The sequence below is a fragment of the Cupressus sempervirens genome, chromosome 8 (genome assembly GCF_028749045.1).
Source record: "Cupressus sempervirens isolate cs-2001-9-10 chromosome 8, ASM2874904v1, whole genome shotgun sequence".
In the NCBI taxonomy this organism is placed as follows: domain Eukaryota; kingdom Viridiplantae; phylum Streptophyta; class Pinopsida; order Cupressales; family Cupressaceae; genus Cupressus; species Cupressus sempervirens.
In genome coordinates this window covers 541,297,457-541,317,509 of record NC_143125.1, presented here as the reverse complement: position 1 = coordinate 541,317,509, position 20,053 = coordinate 541,297,457, and the positions used below count along the sequence as shown (strand labels likewise).

Here is a 20,053-nt window from a genome sequence, read left to right as displayed (position 1 = left end):
TCCCTTGAGGTTGGGGGTACTCGTAAGCTCTTTGTCCTCTGAACTAGAAACACATTCCACAATAACCTCTTCTTCCTTGTCTTCATCCTCGGCCTCTTCTTCTTTTGATCTTCGTTATTTTGATTGTGAGGATAATAGGAATCATTTCCCCTCTAAGTTTGACAGCTACTAGAGTAGTTTTTCTTCTTTTAATCTTCATTTTAGCCTCCATAATACCATTCACTAGGCTTTCCACCACGACCTTTGCCAGTTTGCTTACTCTCAAATTTATTGTTCAGTTTTACTTCTACCTCAAAAGCAAGTTTATCAACATCTTCAATAGTAGGCATTCTTATCATTATCAACTCTTCTTGAATACTTGGCATCAAGCCATTTATGTAGCGAGAAACCTTCTCCTTATAGGCTTTAGCTTGACATGTCTGATTGGGACTCAATAGAACTCTTTTGTGTACTCTTGGCCAGATCTTCCTGCTTTCTTTAACCCTTGCATTTTCTTTAGTAAATCAAGCTCATTGTCAATAGGAATGAACTATCTCTTCAGTTTTTCCACCATCTAATCCCATCTTGTTATCTTCTCCTTCCCTCTTCTATTTCTCACCAACTAAACCCTTCCCACCAAATTTATGCATGACCTTTTAGCTTGTCTTTTGCAAATCTAACACTCTTACAATCTTCCACTTCTTCATTATTCAAAACACTCTTCCATATCATTGATTCAATCAATCAATTCTTCCGGATTAAGATTTACTAAAAATGTAAAAACTTCAATTTTTGGTCTCTTTCCATTTTGGAAATCGCCCTTAAAACCTTGTTTTCCTTAGGATCTCTAGTTGTTTCTTACTCTTCTTCAAACTATATTTCAGATTCATCTTATTTTATCTCTTGCCCTAACATAATCTCCTCTTATAGTGTTTTCCCTTGTCTTTGGTCTCTTTCCAGTCTTGGAAATGACCCTTAAAACCCTAGTTTCCTTAGGATCTCTAGTCATTTCCTGCTTTTCTTCAAACTATATTTCAGTTTCAATTTATTTTATATCTTGCCGTAATATTGCCTCCTCTTATAGTGTTTGCCCTTGTCTTTGGAGGGTTCTAAAACCCTCTTCTATCACACTAGTGATTCTTCCACAATGGTTCCTCTGTGGAGGCATTTTTTCACACTTGTCTCTCAGACTTACAACCACAAACCTGGTGCAAACTGACTCATGCTTGGTACTTTGTCTACACACTCAAGAATTTTTGTGTTGATACCACTTGATGAAGAGTACTCCCCTTACTAATCCAAACACACATAACACACCAAAGAAATAAATAGACAATTGCAAGAATAGAAACACTTTCTTTCTATTATCTTCAATTGAAATGACATTATTATATACAGCCACATGGGCATTTTTATTACAGTAATCTGCAGACTAAAGCAACTATATGCCCAATCAAAATTGTCCTAGTAACCCCTATTTGTTCTCTTTATATTGGGAAATTTAACCACCCTAGGAGGTTTCAATCCCCTTTTTGAGGCTGGCCAATTTTATGTTACTTTCCCCTACATTGGAATGTGCCTTAAATATGCACCCAAATGGGTTTTGGCACTCATTACAGTACTTGAAGTGATTATATTTTTCCTCCCAAAGTAGCGCAACTTCTGGAGACCATATCTTGTGACTCCTGCTATTGTAACTACTTTTCATAAACCTCTCGAAGTGCTCTATAAATCATACCATGAAGTGTAGTCTATGACAAAGCTTGAACCGCTTTCAAAGCCTCTAAGACCTTAAAAACTAAGTTCAAAGTTTTTGTACTACCCCACCAAAATAGATAATTCAATATCTTCAAAATTAGACTTGATCTTGTCATGATACTTTATCGACATGCTTATATATCCAAAATGAACTCTACAAGAATAATTGGATCAATTTGTGTTCAAACGAAACGTTGCTAAAATAGTAACCCTACCCAAAATAGCCCTTGTCAAAAAATAAGAAAATTTTGTTTTGGGTGATGCAAGATTTCCCTTACACCTTGGATACTCCTACATTTAACATGGGAAAAATGAACCATAAAAAACAAGGAAAAATGTGAAAGTGAAAAATTTGAAAGTCCTTCTAACAAGAAAAATGCCATTGAACACAGCTTAAAGCTTTCAAACACAAAAATGAGTGTTGAGATAGAAGATACGAGCTTATGAAGGAACCAATCCAAGTTCAAAAATGAAGGAACCAATCCAAGTTCAAAAACCATTTGAGTAACAATTCAAATCCAAATCAGCTTCTAAGATTATAAATGCATTTTCAGCAAAAATAGCATTTCAAATGGCATGGTTGTGCTTCAAATAGCTGAGTGCAAGCTAGATTGACTTTAAAAGGGCAAACATAAGGTTAAAACTTGTGTTTTGGGTTGTAAAATCCGAAATGCAAGAAAAAATTTGCAATGAAAATGTGAAAAGAAGAGATCTTGTGTTTTGCATGAGGAATTACAAGCTCGTTTTTTGGTTGAAAGCTCGTATTGCAAGTCCTTTCCAAATTCATGTTTTCTTTATGGGCTTAATCAGGTTTCAGATGGTAGAATACAACACAAAGTTATAAAGATGTACTAGATTTTACAAATTGCACAATATACAAGGCACACCCAATCAGGTGTCTTTGAAGTCACTAAATGTTCATCACATGTATTTCAGACCTTCAAGGCCGATTTACAAGACAAGTTTTAAGATGAAAATACAAAAAGGCGGTGGGATTTTATATAGCAAGTTACAAGTTGTTTGAAAAATATAATGCATATTCATAACATGTATGTAGGGTTACAAGGCTCGATATACAAGTTGTCTTTTAGATACACAACAAGTCTCTTCATGTAATCAGGCCTTGATACCTGCTATGCAAGAAAGGGACTTCTATTTTTCTTGCCATGGATTTGAACTTGCAATGGTAACTTAAAACCTGAAATATAATTAAACACCAACATTTAGACACTAAAACTAAACAAAAACAAAGGCAAAGGACTTAGATTTTCTAACGAATGCCAATGCGAAGGAAATTTCTAGAGACTTAAAACATTATTTATGGCAGGTATCCCTAACTTTTTGCAAGTCAAAAGTTAGGGACAACATTACCATAAAAGAGACACCACAATCCTTGTATGACTAATTGGATATTATTGTGATTTTATTTACAATAATGGATAGAGTTAAACTAGTAGGTCAGACAGATGGACATTAGGTGGTTTGGTGGTTAACTAATACCTATCTATCAACAATCAATGGCGAAAAATTGTACTCCAAGTCATGCAACATCATAAATGAAAAGCATCCTTATTATCCATGAGTTCTAGTGTGATCCCTTGTATCTATTGCTCTAATGTTTGATGAAAATATTAACCCTAGTATCTTCATACAAAAAAAATAGTCAATATACTATACTTGTGTATGTTGCTCTAACTTTGGGCAGTTAACTGACTCATACCTAGCAACAATCAATAGTCAAAAGACTATACTTGTGGTCATATAAATTCATAAATGAAAATCGTCCCTTTTTTTAGACTCCGGGAATTAGGAATAGTGCCCCTATAAACTACAATACATGGTGTAAACATTTTAATGTGGTCAATGATGTTGACGCGACACATACTCTAGTACCACGTGGGTTGGGGGACTAGACCTCGTGACCTCATTCTTTACCACAAGAATCTCTTGCCAATCAAGTCAAGCCCCTAGCCCACCCTTATTCGTCCTAAGCTCTAGTGCAATTTTTTGCGTATAAGTTGTTCTAATGTTAAATAAAAATACTAAACCTAGTATCCTCATGCAAAAAAATTAATCTTCGGTAATTTGTCTACGTCTTTTCAACGCTTTTCTAGTTGTGGAACTTGGATAATATCTCTAGTAATATAATAATGCATTTCTGGTATAGTTATAGAATTGATAATGTAATATAACAGTTCCACATCATGGAACAAAAAAATGATGGCGAGAATGTTATGCTAAAGTACAATTTCATAAATGAGTGCTTGTTAGGTTTAGTTGTCGATTTAACAAGAGTCGAGGTAGGAATATAATGATTTGGTCGATATCTCCCTATTCAATAAAGCTCTTTATTGAGTATTCTACTAATTCTTCCCTCTATTCTATAGAATGGTTTTGGCTGTTCATTATAGTAGTGGAGTGAAGCTTGGCTGTGGGAAAAGCGAGTGGAACTATAGAGGTAGGGCTACTAGAAGCCTTATTCTAGGAAGGTGGAGCATGGCAGCCCCTATGGTCCCTTTTTCAGATTGTTCCTTCCACCCACCCCAAGCAGGGAGGGAGGTATATTAATTTGTGGGTGGATATAGACATTGCCTCCCACCCTTAGTGATCGGACTCAACTACTTTGTTAGTGGGGTTTAAGTCCTTCAATTCCCATCCTGAGGGGAAGTATCCTTATCTTACAAGCACTCTTATCTTACTAGTACTCTAGTGGTATCCATTGTTTTTCTAATGCTAGATGATAATATTATTCACACCCTATTTTCTTAATAAATATCATGTTCAATTCACCCTTCTTATGGATATACGCTTTCATAAATAAGCATTGTCGTTATTCTCCTCCCACTCAAGTGCGCTCCTTTATGTACACAGCTCTAATGCTTGTTGACAATACCATTCTCAACCTATCATCTTCATGCAAAAATGTAATATTGTTTGTTTATGTCTTTCAATTAGTTTTCAATGCTTTTCTAGTGTGCCAATTTAGTGTTATCCATGATGGCACAGCTAGGATTTCCAAGATATCTGAGTATTGTAATGGCATTCATGATGCAAAATAATAGTTCAATAATACAAATCACAAAGATTCATAGCAAAAATGTTACCATTGTTAAAATTCATTGTTAAACATTCAAATGACTTGGATTTTCTATAATTGTTTGGATTTTTTATTTAAGAGGTACTTGAATTACATATAAGGGTTGCAAATTCAACTAAAAGCACTTTAATTGTAAATAGTATTTATAAAAGAAGTTCTGATTTTCATCACATTATGTTTTTCCAAGATACTTGTATTTATTTAGGAAATATATCCACCCCACATTCTCCACTCAATTGTCTGTTGCTTTATCCAATTAATTTTTTCTAAGTATCAAGTAGTGTTCGGCTCATTAAAAAAATTCAGATCAACAATAATATTTACAATCAGCAAAACCCTATAACTTAAAGCCAATTCTCATAGGAAACCCTAAAAGATTCATCACACCTTGTATTTAAAGGATAGTGAAAGCAATACATAAAACTATATCTTTGGTCTAATTTTTCCCTCAACTTGAACAAAAACTCGAGAGAAATGACACTTAGTCGTATTAACTCAATCATTTACTTTGCAATTAAGATATTTCTCACTTGTGCTTCCCTAATGTCCAGTATTTAATGGCACATTAATATAGGAAACCATTCAGTGGTATTGTAATACCACAAGCATAAATATAAAACTATGAATCAAAAACCCATCTCTAAAGAGCCCAAAAAACATTTGAAAGTCTTTACACCAAACCCCAACATGGGGAGCTAGTTGCCCCCCATATTCCCTGATCAAGGCATTACCCCAAGCCCCCATGATTGTAACAAGGTGTACAGCTCATAAGAAGTGTGAGACATTAAAATTTACAGCAAACATCCAATCAAAGTGACTCAAAACATGGAAATCAACAATTCGTGACAAAGTTGTATCCAACAAATTGTATTGTGTTTACCTGTGAAAATCTCAACTCCTTAGAAAAACATTAATAGCACTCGGTCTTTATAGGTAATCTCACTTTATCCCATTACGTTACTAAACAATTCAATGACATTTCTACAAGATGTGGCACATTTGGTGTTTGGATAAAGGCGAGGCGTTTGTCTGAAAAAATGATCCAGCATGTATTTCATGATTTCAAACAGTTATTCCAGCTGTTCATGAGTATAAAACATCTTTTTCTTTTATAAAAACAGATTGACATAAATGTTCAAATTTCTTAATTTTACAAAACTCGTGTTCCCCAAATAATTTGTGTCAATCATATCTATTCAATGGACTGATTGAATACAAGATCTAAAATTATCATGTTAAATTTATAAATCTTACAAATTCAAAGTCAATACACTCACAATTTAGAGTTATGAGATCTGGAAGCATTTCGCCTGGCATAGCATCCAACACAGTAAAGAACAACCTGTTCCAAAAACATCAAGACGTTTCACATAAAAGCAATTCATTTCTGAATAATAAAAACACCTCAACTCAAACACAGATATACTGAGTTGATGGTTTTTGGTAGCTTCAAGGTTGTTCAATTAGTTATTACGTCCTAGATGAGCAGAACACAATTATAAATTTAGTGGAAGAAATATGTAAAACAATATAGCAGGGTAACAAAATTTACCAGCACTGCAAAAGCAATGACATTGAATATTGCAGCAATTTTCCATTCCTTCTTCAAATATTGTGCTACTCCAGCCCTGCACTATACACTCTTATCACAATCTGGTTTTGGAAAAAAGAGGCACATTCATGTGCAAACAAAATTTAAAAAATCTGCATGTCAAACTTAATAGAAAATAGCCACATACTTGCAAGAATTGCAATTGTAACACTTGACTGAACGCTTATTTTTATACAGTTTGCAATCCTTGGTTGAACTGACAGGGTTAAAACTTAAATCATAATAGGATGCGTTTTTTGCTGGGTAACCACACCTAAAATAGCAACAACATGCATACAAGGGTTAATTCATACTGCATCAATTATACCGTAAAAAAGTTTCAAGCCCTTGTCACTTTACAAGTTTACACTATCATAATAATTCTTGTGCCAAATATTAGTCTTGATATCAGTAATTGACTGGTAAGTTTGAAATAAAGGATTGATTAGCAAGATTAAGAGACAAACTTACTCTGAAGGTGGTCTGCAGCAACCAGCTTCTATTGGACTTAGTTTGGCCCTTTTATATTGCTTAAGAGTCTTTAAAAAAATTCAAAAGCTGCACTATATCATTGTCCACATAAATCTACCAGAATCCAACATAAAAGAAGAAAAGTATTCTCAGGAAGTTGAATTCTATAGAGATCACCTTATATTCTTTAATCAGGTTGTTACAGTAGTCAGGTTTTACCAAACAGCTCTTCAAATGTTTCCAGTTACCGGTATTGTTCAGCTGAAAGAAAAGATATCGGAATGTAATGAACAGTGAATAAATATTCACATCAGATGGACTCTCAATTAAACATTTATAGGGAAAAAGCACATAATATTTCTCTTAGTATGAAAGAACCCTTACTTGCTTTTGAAACCACAGCGAATAGTCTTCAAGACGATATTCTTTATATCTGCACAAGCACATATCTATGTGGTAAGTAATCTAAACAATCTGAGCTCCAATTTACAGATTAAATTGCAGCAAATAGAACCAAAGGCAGATCCTTCTTTTCACCAATATTATAAGCAGTGTACATTGAAAATTTCAAGCCTCCTGCCAGGAATAAGTTATTAGTTATAACTTGTTAAAGTTCTCAAAGCAAACAGTGGAAGCCTCACTGTTTGATTATACCTTTGGCCAGTAACTGTATGACCAGCACCGTTGTTTGTTATGATGAACCTGTGTCAGCATGCATCAAACAAACATCTTTCATCATGGAAAAGTTACAGTTTCTTATTAAGGGAACCTTGAAAAATAAAAAGCAGTTTTATAACTAATGCATTTAACTCACTAAGATTTATTATCATACATCTTTTAAAAAAATGTCACTAATCTCTTTTACATTTAAAAAGGGTGTATGCACAATCGGCACATGTTTTACCCATCATCTCAACTGGTATAACTGGCAGGATGTTATATTGGGAATTGTTTAGCTATTATAGACTACAGTATTAATGTCAAGGTTTATCCAAGTTTCCATGATGGGGCGACGCATGTTTCCTAGATAGCCATTATTTTCCAGTTTTGGAGACAGCTAGGGGGCGGCTACGTAAAATACAGCGGCAATTTAAAATATACATGGAAAGTTTAAATATTCATATGAAAACATGAATAAAGCGTGCATATATACATTATAAAACCCTAACATTCAACACTCCAATATGTGTTCAGAATTCAAACTCAAATCATCAATACTCAATATGCATTCAGAATTCAGAATTCATTGTCAATATTCATGTGATTTTAAAAAAACATACAAAATGCCCATAGCCTATTCTTCTGCCATATAGTCACATTTTCAATTACGAGATTAAAATGAAAATACAAAAACAACAAAGTACACTACGGCCCCCAATCTCTATCTCCCAACACTGCATCAAAACCAGAGTGCTCCTCTGAGTCACTGCCACTGTCATGGTCCACCTCATCCAACAGAAACCCAACCAATCCCACTGGTGTTTCCTTCTCACCAACCAGGGCCACATCTTCAAGATCAATCCTCTATAAAGTCCGTACCCTAAACCCTAAATCCTCTTGTTGCTCCACTTTTTGTCTATCACACAAATGCTGAAATGAGTCAAAATGTTTTACCCATCCACCTTTAGGGCAAGCTGGGAGGTAGCGGCCCACAAAGGAATTAAAAAACTGCTTAATTTGTTGTTTTAATTGAGTGTATTATTGAAAAAACCACACTGACATCGAGGATAGGACAATCAAGGGACATCCCAGATGTCCCATCCTCCAGACAGCCGTGTGTCCCCTGTGTCAAAGGGCACTGTCCTTAAGTTTCCAGTACATCTATAAATTTTGCAAAATTGGGGACACAGAGGGGACATCCCTTGGTCATCCCTAGTACAGGTACGGAATTTTTAGGCACAGCGATGCATCCCTGAGTTTTGTAGATTAATGTCAATAATAGAGGTGATGTTGAAAACAAATCTTTCTATCTATGTCCAACTAGTTTCTTTCTGGAATCAGCTCGCTTGAATAATCTAAAAACTGCAAGTTTAGGAATAATTTTGCTACCATAGAACAAAAAATTAAGAATCCACTGCAGGGTCATCCCAAAACTAAACTTTTTTGTCAATAGTTATTTTCTTTAGAGCTAGTGACCAGTAATTTGTATACAGCTGGTTTGGTTAATGGAGAACATGGATATTTTTAATATTGTTGTGTATTTTTGTACAATACTCTGGAAACCCTGCATTAAAACTTTTTGGAGTTGAGAAATGTATAAAGGATACACCCTTTTCAAATGGAAATAGCACTTCTGTTAGCACTTTAATTTGCGCATTTCTGTGCAGTACGCAAGGATATGAATGTTCGGTAGAACTGCTCTTCAAACTAGAAGGGAAAACTTCCTATAAAATAGAAGTTAACATACTATGAACAATATGCACTTGCAATTTACACTTTACAAGTTTTGGGGGCAGATTTCAAATTGAAATGACTATTAAATGCATGTGGTTTTGGGTTCGCCTAATCTAAAAGACCAAGATGCTCTTTCAACACAAGGCAGAGAATTTTAAATTTATTTTACTGAAAATAAATATAACTAATTGCCTCTGTTGCTTTATTATAAGACAAAACTAAACAAATCAAGTACACATAAGGATTTAAGGACACCTAACATTAGAAGAGAAACACAGCCATTGCATCCAAAGCTACAAGAGACTATCCCAACAATTATTACAATACAATGCTCAGTAATTGTTAAATGATGTTTATCATGTAAAGGTGAATTAAAAAATAAGATAGAGCATTTCAATAGAAATTTAAAAGCAAAAAGGTGTACTAAATCCCCTTGAATAAATACCATAGTAACGAGAATTGGAATCGTATCGGAATCGGCACGACCGAATCGAATCATCAATCGAGGGTGAATCGCCGGTGAATCGGTGATGAATCAGCAAATTTGAAAAAAATCTTTTAAATGTAGAGATTTTAACAATTTAAGACTTATTTCATGCACCCTTTATTGAATATAACTTGAACACACTATAACATCATCAAATAGAAGTTGAAACTTAACATATATAAACATGGAAGTTTGTGTTTACCACATGGGGTAAAGAGTTTTTATAAAACAACTTCGCATCCAACACCTACTCCAAGTGCTTCAAAGCATATCACCCCTCTCGAAAGGCTTGCTCTATTGTTCTCTCCACCACAGACACTCCATGCCTACAACAACTTCAGGTCTCATCAATTGGTCAGATTTCCTACGACTGATAACCGCAGCGACTAGGGGTCTAGGGGGCAACGCCCCCAGCAGTGTCGAGGGATAGCGCCCCTACTAGGTCCTGGATACAAGGTAGGGTCGAGGGGCAGCGCCCCCACCGCCAAGACCAAATTAGCACTCTGAAACCCACACAAAACTACATGGAACACAGTGTTTTTGTGATTTTCTTCTGATCCCACAGTCTTTCTGGGAACCGTTGATGTTTTACTACCTGATTATGTCTTTCCCTTCCCTTAGGCATCGTCCGTTATGCATTTTAAACATTTTTTATTTGTCGTCATTTTTTTTTTTTTATAACCTATGGTTCTTCTTTTCTCTTCTCCTCTCTTCTAGTCATGCTTAACAATTAGAAGGCCCTTTAGGGTTATAACAAAGATGAAAGGTAAAAAAGAAAGCAAAAAACATAAGTGATTTTTTTATTATTTCCAACTAAACATGCTTGTTGCTGCCAGCCAATTTTTGGTGATTTCTGATGGCGATTCAGGCGATTTTTTGAGTGAATCGCCGATACATGCGATTCAGGGATCACGATTTTTGACACCAAAAAAATCGGCATGCATGAATCTAATCGCTGAATCGGTGATTCACGCGATTTTAGTGCGATTCTCGTTACTATGGTATTAAATACCATATTCTTGATTCACAATAACATTAGTGATTTCAACAATATGGAGGCATAAGAATTCCCATCAATCCAACTAAGTGCCAAATGACACTTCACTTTTTTAAAGCCAACAACTACTACTCTAAAATAACTCTCGTATTAAATGCAAATTTATTAGAAATCATATTCTTAACACTAAAACTAAAACCATGCAACCTCAAAAAAATGCTATAGGTTAACAAACTATAACTTAATACATACATATATCACATGGCAAGAGATCGAAAAATAGTTAACTCCATGCTATCAATAGGGATCACTAAAAATGATGTAAAGCTAAAAATGGCATGGGCTCAAGCTAAAGATAGCGTATCCCAAGGTATGTCGTTTTCTTTGGGAAAGGTGATGGCTAAATAGATGAGTTCTTAGCACAAGCAAAAAATGCACTCCTAGATAGGCAGCTACAAATGACCTTGATGATTTTGCAACTTTTACTTTGATCAAGGCTAACCCTACTTTGACATTTTCAATCGCTTTGATAACTGCACACCTTTGATTCACACAAGTGACAAAACAATACACTAATAAATGGACTCCAAACTTGTACAAATTCCTTTGCAGAAGTGTGCACTTCATCACCCAGAGAGCTCTGACTTGCATAATTTCTGAAATTCAAAAATCCCTTTGGTTAAGGGCACAACTATACCCCAAAGCACGTCTCCACATTATGGTTTTTGAATATTTGACTTTTCCTTATCTGAGGTGTGTGCATGCTGTTAAGTGCACACGAAACAATGGGGTTCCATGTAAAAACCCCAGCCTGTTCTAACTTCAATAAACAATGAATTTTCTTCACTTTTTAGATGTTTGACATTTTGTCAAACACTTTGCATGAAACCTTTATGTTACTGTCTTTTGTTTTAGATTGTATTTGCTTCCTTGAAATGATTTTTAAATTAAGTTTAAATCCTTGCAAATGATTATTGAGAAATCCAGGTAAAGAATTGGAACACAAGTGCAATCCCTTTTAAGTTTTAACCATTTGAATGCATTTATATGATTTTTACATGTCAAGCATGCACCTACAGCCCATAGACATTTTTACAAACATTTGGCATGCAATTTAACTTGCACCCTAACTCCATTTTGCAGTTATACAAGTATTAACAAGGCTCACACTTATATGCAATAACCTTAATTACTTACAGAACCTCAATGGTCTTGGCGCCTGATATAAATATTGCAGCAGACTTGGAATTTCCTATGCCAACTCCAAAAACTTCAGCTCTAGTAATGTGCTAGCAGCTGAAACATTGGCCTCTGTGATTCCAGATGCAACCCTTAATGAGCTGCTGCTTTAGCAAAACAAATTGCAGCCTTAAGCAGGGTATGGCTGCCCCAAATCCCTGAACACCACCTCCTCTAATCAGTGCAGATTCAAACGTCTAGTTGCAGCCTCTTGTAATGCCTTCTAGCAACAGACTAGTAATAGTAATAAAGGCAAATAAATGGCGTCTCAAACAGTAATCTTTCCTGTAGAAAATTACAGCAGATTGAAGGATAATCTGGTATACAACAGCACCAAATTATCAAGCCTGATTGCAGAATTAGTCCACACAAATTCACTGTGTATCTCAACAGCTCAAAGTGCCAAACAGATTGGAGGAATCGGTCCTCTCATACAGCTCACCCTCAAACCCTTAAGAAGTTCACGAAAAATCATAAAAGAAAATGGTAAAAGATGAATGAATCAAAGCTAGAGGCTTGTTTTTATAACAATTCGAGCCAAAATCTTCTTCAACACACCAGTAACCAATAGCTTCTTCCATACACTTTTCACTTAAATGCAAACTTTGCTTTTGGTTGCATATTTGAATTTGTAATAATATAAAATGATAATCATTTACTCCAAAACTTTAATTAATTCCTTTACTCCAAAACTTTAATTAATTCCTTGGCATAAGCTTCCATGAATTAATTGAATAAATGGCCCCTTCCAATGATGATTCAATCCTTAAGTGCAATTATAAAGTTAAATTATAACTTTATAATAAGCCATTTAATGATTTAATAATAATTTGGCCACTAAAATAATAATAACTCCTAAAATACTTATCCTTTAAATGTGTCATCTGAAACAAGAGTCACACCTATTATTTCCCCATGTGACCAAATGCACTTTCCTAAAATAAAAAGGGTGACCAAATGCACTTTCCTAAAACAAAAAGGGTCTCTCTCAACCATCACCAGACTTGTCATCAATATTAGGTGCATGGAACTAAAAGCCCAAACAAAGTCCAATCTGAGTCAAACAAAGACCAAACTAAAAACATATTGAATTGTGAGAAGACAAGACCCTCACATAACCGAGCCTCTACCTCAGACGACCCTATATCCACAATAATTAGCCTACGAGTATCACAATAATAGGTTAATCCCTCAAACTTTAATGCTAGCAAAAATGGGGACATTACATTTCAAACTCTGATGTCAATTAATAATTTTCTTGTTGGGGTGCACCCTTGCCCTTGGGCAGACATCTAACAAAGGGTTGAAACTTGTTTCATTTTTATTTTTTATTCAGATGTGTCCCTTATCATTGGCATGCACCTAACAATTACGCATTGAATTTTCATAATGTACTTACGAATCCTACAAGTACAAAGAAATTTACTGGGCATGGGAAATTGTAATGTCCCCATTTTGGTACGTTATGGTTTATGACTGAATTAGCCTATTATTGGCCCTCATAGACTAAGGTTGATGGTTAGAGGGTCTTAGTTGGCAATGCAGGAGGCTTATTCCCATTCCGGAGGTCAGAAATGTTCATGATTGCTATTTTTTGGTTCAGTTTGGCACACTTGCTATTTATAGTAAGTGACTATTTCAATAAAAAATTGGGATTACTAATTATAGCAGGGCACCTAAATAGGCCATGTTTGCAATGTTGATCCTTGGCACCATTGCGTTGATCAAATATTTAGGGAATAATTATTTATAATAAGTCGTATTTGCAAAGTTGTTATTTTTGGCAGGGCAGACGAATACATGGTATATGCAATGGTGGTCCTATTTTTCAGTCAACTTAGTGAAATAATGATATTGGTGCATGTTATATTATTTAATTAGTAATAAGCTGACTATTAATAATTAATCATTCAAATTGAATTATTAAGTTATAAATTCACTTTATGCACAATGGGGCGTGAATTATTAAGTTATAAATTCACTTTATGCACAATGGGGCCATGCCCCCCAATTGAAGTGACTTAAAAGTGCATTAGTTGATTATAATTTATGCGGCCAATTACTAAACTGATTAAGTCAGTTGAAGGTATTTACTAAGTCAACATCAAAGGCAACAAAAGGATATAATTTAATGATTTTAAATGACTTAAGTGGATCAAACTCTTTTTAAAAAGTATATGAAGGCATCATTGGCAATTCAAACTCATTATTGAATGATTATTTGTCATTGCTATTAGGTGTTTGGGATTGGAGCTTGAGAACAAGGGTTTTCAGCTGTACCAAGGCATTCGAGATTGTGCAATCTTCATTGTTATTGCTTCCTGAGGTGGTGAAATGTTTCATTGAAGGTTTGCTTCAAAGATGGCTTCATACAAGAGTCACTGTTGTGAATAGTAGCGAAGAAATACGAAGATTATTCAAGGGTTTCAAGATTATGTGTTTGCAGATTCGAAGATTGTTAAAGATTAAGAGTTAATCATTTGCAAATCAATATTTATGTTGACTGCTACAGTGTTGTGAACAGTAAATGCTATATATATATATATATATATGGCCATAGTTTTATCCGACTGAAGCTACCAAACATCCACACACACTTTTTGATATATTTCTTGACTAGACCATATTTTTAATGCTCCAAAGGTTGTTCTAATGATTCTGGCACTTACTAAAGTTAATAACAACTGTTTCAATTATTATTAGTATTACTGTGGTCATGGGTGGCTTTGTAGGCATAGTTAAACCTACATGCCTAACTGAGATTGCTCATGCTTTTCTTTAATATTCTCTCACTCAGCTTAACAACTTTTTAAATTTGGATTGAGAGAACTTTCTACAAGTTTGCAGACAAAATTGTCCATTTCAGTTATATAAAATATTACATATAGCTTAAGCCATGTGCATTCCAGAAAATAATATATAAATATCCTAGTGTCCAGATTGCATACAAAACAGTAAGTAGTCAAATTAGGGACTATGCCTTATTCTCAAAGGACACATATTGAGCTGAAAATAAAGTTAGCAAAGAAAGTTTTAAGAGAAAGATTGAGACTAGATTATGACAGCAGGGGGGAAGAAAAAAGAAGCAAAACAGCAAGAGCTTTCATATGGAAAGAGTTTATAAAGTCATCTTAATCAGGCTCAATCTTCGCAGGTCTACAGAAAAGGATCTTTCTTAGAAAAATGTTTCTGCACAATTTGTGGAGACATGCCAGAGCTGAAGGATTATTATATTGAAAACATGTTACCTAATTTTAAAGATATAGATACTCCTACCAAAATATATGATGATCAAGAGCATCACACTTATATGCATAATGCTCAATAAGCATGACAAAGGTCTGATCTTGTGGCTAATAATGGATATTGCAACCTTATTTTTGGAATGTGAGGGATGTGTCTCACACTAATAAAAAAGTTTGATATAGCAACACTAATAAAACAGCAGAAGCCTGGCATGTTAGTAAGTAATTAAAGGTTGCAAGGATTGGAACTAAGATTTCATCAAGTTCGCATGTAATGGTCTAGGGCAATCTGCAAGCCATATGTGGGCGTCTTTTGTTCAAGTTATCTTATAGTTTCAATGTCAATCGATCCACATAACTTTTGAGCTGTGTGTATTTTGAATTCCATTCAAGAGGATTCAATTACAGTGCCAGATGTCTAATACTTGTCCTACAAGAAACTGTAAACATGGACTTAAATTTAATGGAATGGGTTGGTGACAAAGGACGGATCTCTAATGAAGCTGTTCTATTATGGTGCCAGATGTCTAATACTTGTCCTACAAGAAACTGTAAACTGCAAATTAAATTTAATAAAATAGGTTGGTAACAAATGATGGTTCCCTAAAGAAGCTGTTTACTGCAGAAACCAAAGGTTGGAACTGTCACCCAAAAACATAACACATCTTTGACCTTAACTAGAAGTAGACGTACAAGAAAAGGCTTGGTTGGTTGCTGAGCTGAATCAGCAAGTGGACTCCAGCACTCTTGCAAGGTTTTATGTTTGCTTTTTCAATGTTCCAGAGCTCTAGTTTGCTGACTAGATTTTTTTAACTTCTTACTAGAGTTACAGGAAATGCCTAGGACACTCTTTAATATCAACATATAACCATTGTATGATGTGGCAAGTGGTCCCAAGGTCTTTCAGGAAAGGGGCGTAGATTATATGGTGGGAGTGCAGTTTCGTACAGTTGTGGATAAATGCTGACAATGCAAGGCATGGAAGAAAAAAGAAAATAAGAAATATATTGATGTCCACAAATGACAAAAAACATCAATGGGACTGGGAAGCAATAGCAAAGGACTAGGGCAAAAAAAACTGCCCTCAACATCAAGCATACAAACACAGGTGGTCGCATGAAAAATGGCATAACCATAAGCAAGTGCAGCAATAAAAAGGCGGACCACCCCATAAGACAGTGGACAGAGGAAAGCCGTTCAGACTGGGAACCAAAATCCTCTAGTGTCAATGCTCCAAGAGACAGAAGAGGAACCGACAATAACGCCATCAATCACAGTGGGGGTACCGAAGCAGAATCTGAGAATGATCGTCACAGTGAGTCAAGCTAAGGGGAGTTGGCTGCAAAATTGCAGAAGTTAGACAATCCTATGTAGAACCTCTCATAACATTCAAGGTTGAAGATCTGCTGATAATCATGAAATAATCGGTAATATGAAGCTGCCTCTGAGATTGTACCATGGATAGGAAATGACTTAGGATCCCCAACAACAGGTAATATAGAGCCACAACCACAAGACTGAGTACCAGAGTGGCAAGTAGCCTCAACCATAGTAGACACAGATTCCAATTGAATTTAAAAAGGTTGAAAAGGACAATTTATAACACTGCATTAACAGATAAAGTTGTAAAGTGAAACATACTAGGTGAACGGAAGACTACAGAACAAGAGCGATACAAATCAAAACAATGAATCTTGGGTGCAATCTGGTGAGGACCCATTTAAGTTTCTATTCAATTTTGTTATCACAGAAATAACAGCTGGACGAGGGCATCAATAACTCAATAATTTCTTGAAAATTGTATTGGCATTTCAAAAATATTCTGGAAGAATGAGCAACAAAACAGGAGCTTTTGGAAAACAAGTGAAAATTACTGGAAATATTTCAAATTTTGCCAGAACAATTTCAGAAAGTTTTCAACCTTTATGCAGGATTTCCCTGAAGTTTCAAAATGGAAAAATATTTTGAAACCTGCGAAATAAGTTTCAGCTACTAGAAATCCTTACAAGATCCAGACCATATCTGATATTTGACTGATGAGAAGGCAAAAGTCAATTAATTCAGTTTAAAAGTGAGCCAAAAATGGAAACCTCCAAACTGGCAAAATCTCAGTTTTAAAGACTCGGAAAAGTAGGTAAGTCATGTTTTATCTATGCAAAAACTTGCTGTAAGGTAAAATACTTCATATCTTACAACTCTTATAATCAATGATGTCAAGTCTTGTTTTCGTACCCTGAATTTTGGACCTGGCCTTTGCAAGTCTTATGCAAGGCCTGGATTAAGTTTTGACTCTTTGGCACGTAGAGCTACACATGCATGCATAGATTAAGTTTTGACTCTGGCACGTAGAGCTACACATGCATGCATAGATTCCACTGACATTTGATGCTCACAGTCCATCTATACTGCAGAATTTATATAGCTTGAATGATGAAACCTTTATTTGACTTTTGTTCAACAAATTGTCAAATACCATTGCAAAAGCAGGTGAAAACTAAAACTCACATCTAGCATTTCAGATTATCTTGATTGTTGCATATATTTTCATTAATTTGGATCCAAGTATCAATCGAATCCAGATTTTGATATCATAGATATGATGCCTCACCATTTCTCTGCTGCAAGTTCAAATGTATACAGCTGTAACCAAAGTTAATTCTAAAATAGCTCTGCTGCTGCAGTCATTCTTGGCACTGAAATTGTATTGGTCACCTTAATCTTTCTTCTTATCACTGAATCCTCACAATCACCTTCTATAGAGAGCTCTGGCTAAAATGTAACATGGGTATTTGTAGTAACAAAAATCTTCTGCTCTTGTTTTAGTCAATATAATCACCTGATATGAAGTGGTCTGGCTAAGACGCAACATATGAATAGGGAATAAAAAAACAAATCAAAAACATATTATGGCTCTGCACAGGAAGTAACATAACAAAACAAATTACCAAAACAACCAATACCAACATTATGGATGAAAATTGAAATGGCATAATGTAGGTCAGAGTTGGAATGTGAATACTAAATTAAGATATATTGCCCGGACATAATAGCATACTACAAGAGATAAACCGTTGCAAAAATAAGATGGAAGCAGCTGCCGTTAAGAGCGTAGTGCAATGGTTGAATGGTAGTGTTGTTTCAACAGCCACCCAGTTTCATAGAGTGCTATGGTTGAAAGATGGTGTTGTTCCAACAGCCAACCAGTTTCAAAGAATGCTATGGTTGAAAGGTGGTGATGTTTCAACAGCCACCCAGGTTTAAATACTGCAACGGTTGAATAGCGGTTCTGTTTCAACAGCTACTCAAGTTTAAATATCCGGTGACCCGATGCCCTGGCAGGTTTCTGCCCACTGCTGGACTCTGTTAAAACCCAGATTAAGGCCTAGGGTCCAATACCACCCTCTTTAAATTACTAAAAAGAAAACTAAGCGAAGTGCATGGACAAAAATGCCGATAGCTGTAAAGGTGAAGACATAAACTAAATCGAATTTTAACAGTGGAAAGAATAAAGAGTAAAAGCATTTCAAAATACTCACGCGAATACTGTAAATGCCGCAATAGCCGCTAAGAGCAAAAACATAAGTATGAGATACTGCCAAAAACATCACAGTCAAGGACAACGATATCATAGAAATAATGCAATTTTAAACTGTAAAATGACTTTCAACAAAATCCCGCCAGAAAGGATACGATCCATAACAGTATCGGGATGTTTCTCAGAGCTCCTACAAATCCAATCAACGATCTATCACAAAACCAGCATATCATCAATGAGGTACAGTCGAGTCGAAAGGACGTATACTCAATAAATATATACAAATACATTCAAACCCTAACGTGTTCTTGTATCGACATACATGAGAAAAACGGAAGCTCCAAAGGCAAGAACAGGCGCGCTGAGAAATCTGTTGCAGTCGTCGCTATGTCTGACGCCTAACCACGCTCCGTATCCCAACACGCCTATCGACACTAACTGCCGGGAAAAATAACTCAAAGCTTTCTAAACAGCTGAAAATGCTTGAAAGAAATCTGTAAGCTGCAAATGACTTCTGAGCTCAAAATCCATGAATACATACCAGAGCAAAGAGATTCACCCACAGGATAACATATGTGCTGGCTCGGGATCCCATTTTCGCCAAGATTTTGCCTTTTACAGACTACTACAACAACATTTATATTTGAGGGAGTGAGACTCGAACCCGAGAAGCTGCACATTTCAGTTATCTTTCTCTGCTCAGGCTTTAATTCCATTCATTAAAGTATTGTCGTGAAGTCACGGAAAGCTTGAAACAGAGCAGCTAGCGTGTCATGATGGCATTCACCGTCAAAATGGCTTAGAACTAACATTAAACTAATATTTTCGGGGCCCACGTCATCATTCTGGCCACACGCCCACTGTTGCTCTGTTGGCGTGTAATTATGACGTGGCATCGTGCTATGCAGCAATTGGCCACACAATAATACCGTTTCATTATTTTGCTTGCCCACGACTCAATATCACGAGGCACTAAACTATTCAACATTGGAGCCATAGATATAGTATTTTAATGTTGGGAAGTTCAATGTAATATTTACATAAGTTAATGACAAGAACTTTATAGAGCTATAATCTTGTCTTGTGTAAGAAAGGGTATGGCATTAGTTTAAAGAAGATAAAAATCCCTTAAAAATATTTGTTTATATACTTAAATCAAAAGTGATAAGTGTAAATCTAATAGTAACAGAGTTCCACAATCTATTTGTAAAATAAGATGTATTCTGGATTCGATTGTGTGCACTTATTTATCATCAAAAG

General features: G+C 35.4%; 1 protein-coding gene across 12 annotated transcripts in view; it reads right to left on the bottom strand.

Annotated features, from left to right (window-relative positions):
- The window catches only part of TET10 (tetraspanin10), a 73,248-nt gene extending 53,662 nt beyond the window's left edge, over positions 1-19,586 (bottom strand). For 4 of the 12 annotated variants that reach the window (XM_089798360.1, XM_089798359.1, XM_089798363.1 and 1 more), the window contains exons 1-11: positions 19,335-19,585; positions 19,116-19,227; positions 18,949-19,003; positions 18,795-18,850; positions 7,551-7,598; positions 7,281-7,329; positions 7,074-7,157; positions 6,897-6,964; positions 6,574-6,699; positions 6,387-6,462; positions 6,112-6,176 (exon numbers count right to left, since the gene is read on the bottom strand). In XM_089798360.1, coding sequence (XP_089654486.1) covers positions 6,112-6,176; positions 6,387-6,462; positions 6,574-6,699; positions 6,897-6,964; positions 7,074-7,157; positions 7,281-7,329; positions 7,551-7,598; positions 18,795-18,850; positions 18,949-19,003; positions 19,116-19,227; positions 19,335-19,509 — 914 coding nt within the window. In that variant the 5' untranslated portion in view covers positions 19,510-19,585. Of the gene's footprint in view, positions 1-5,858; positions 6,177-6,386; positions 6,463-6,573; positions 6,700-6,896; positions 6,965-7,073; positions 7,158-7,280; positions 7,330-7,550; positions 7,599-18,794; positions 18,851-18,948; positions 19,004-19,115; positions 19,232-19,334 lie in introns of those variants that run through there. The other 8 variants (XR_016355661.1, XR_016355662.1, XM_089798364.1 and 5 more) reach the window with 6 other exon arrangements.
- Positions 19,587-20,053: the final 467 nt, after the last annotated feature.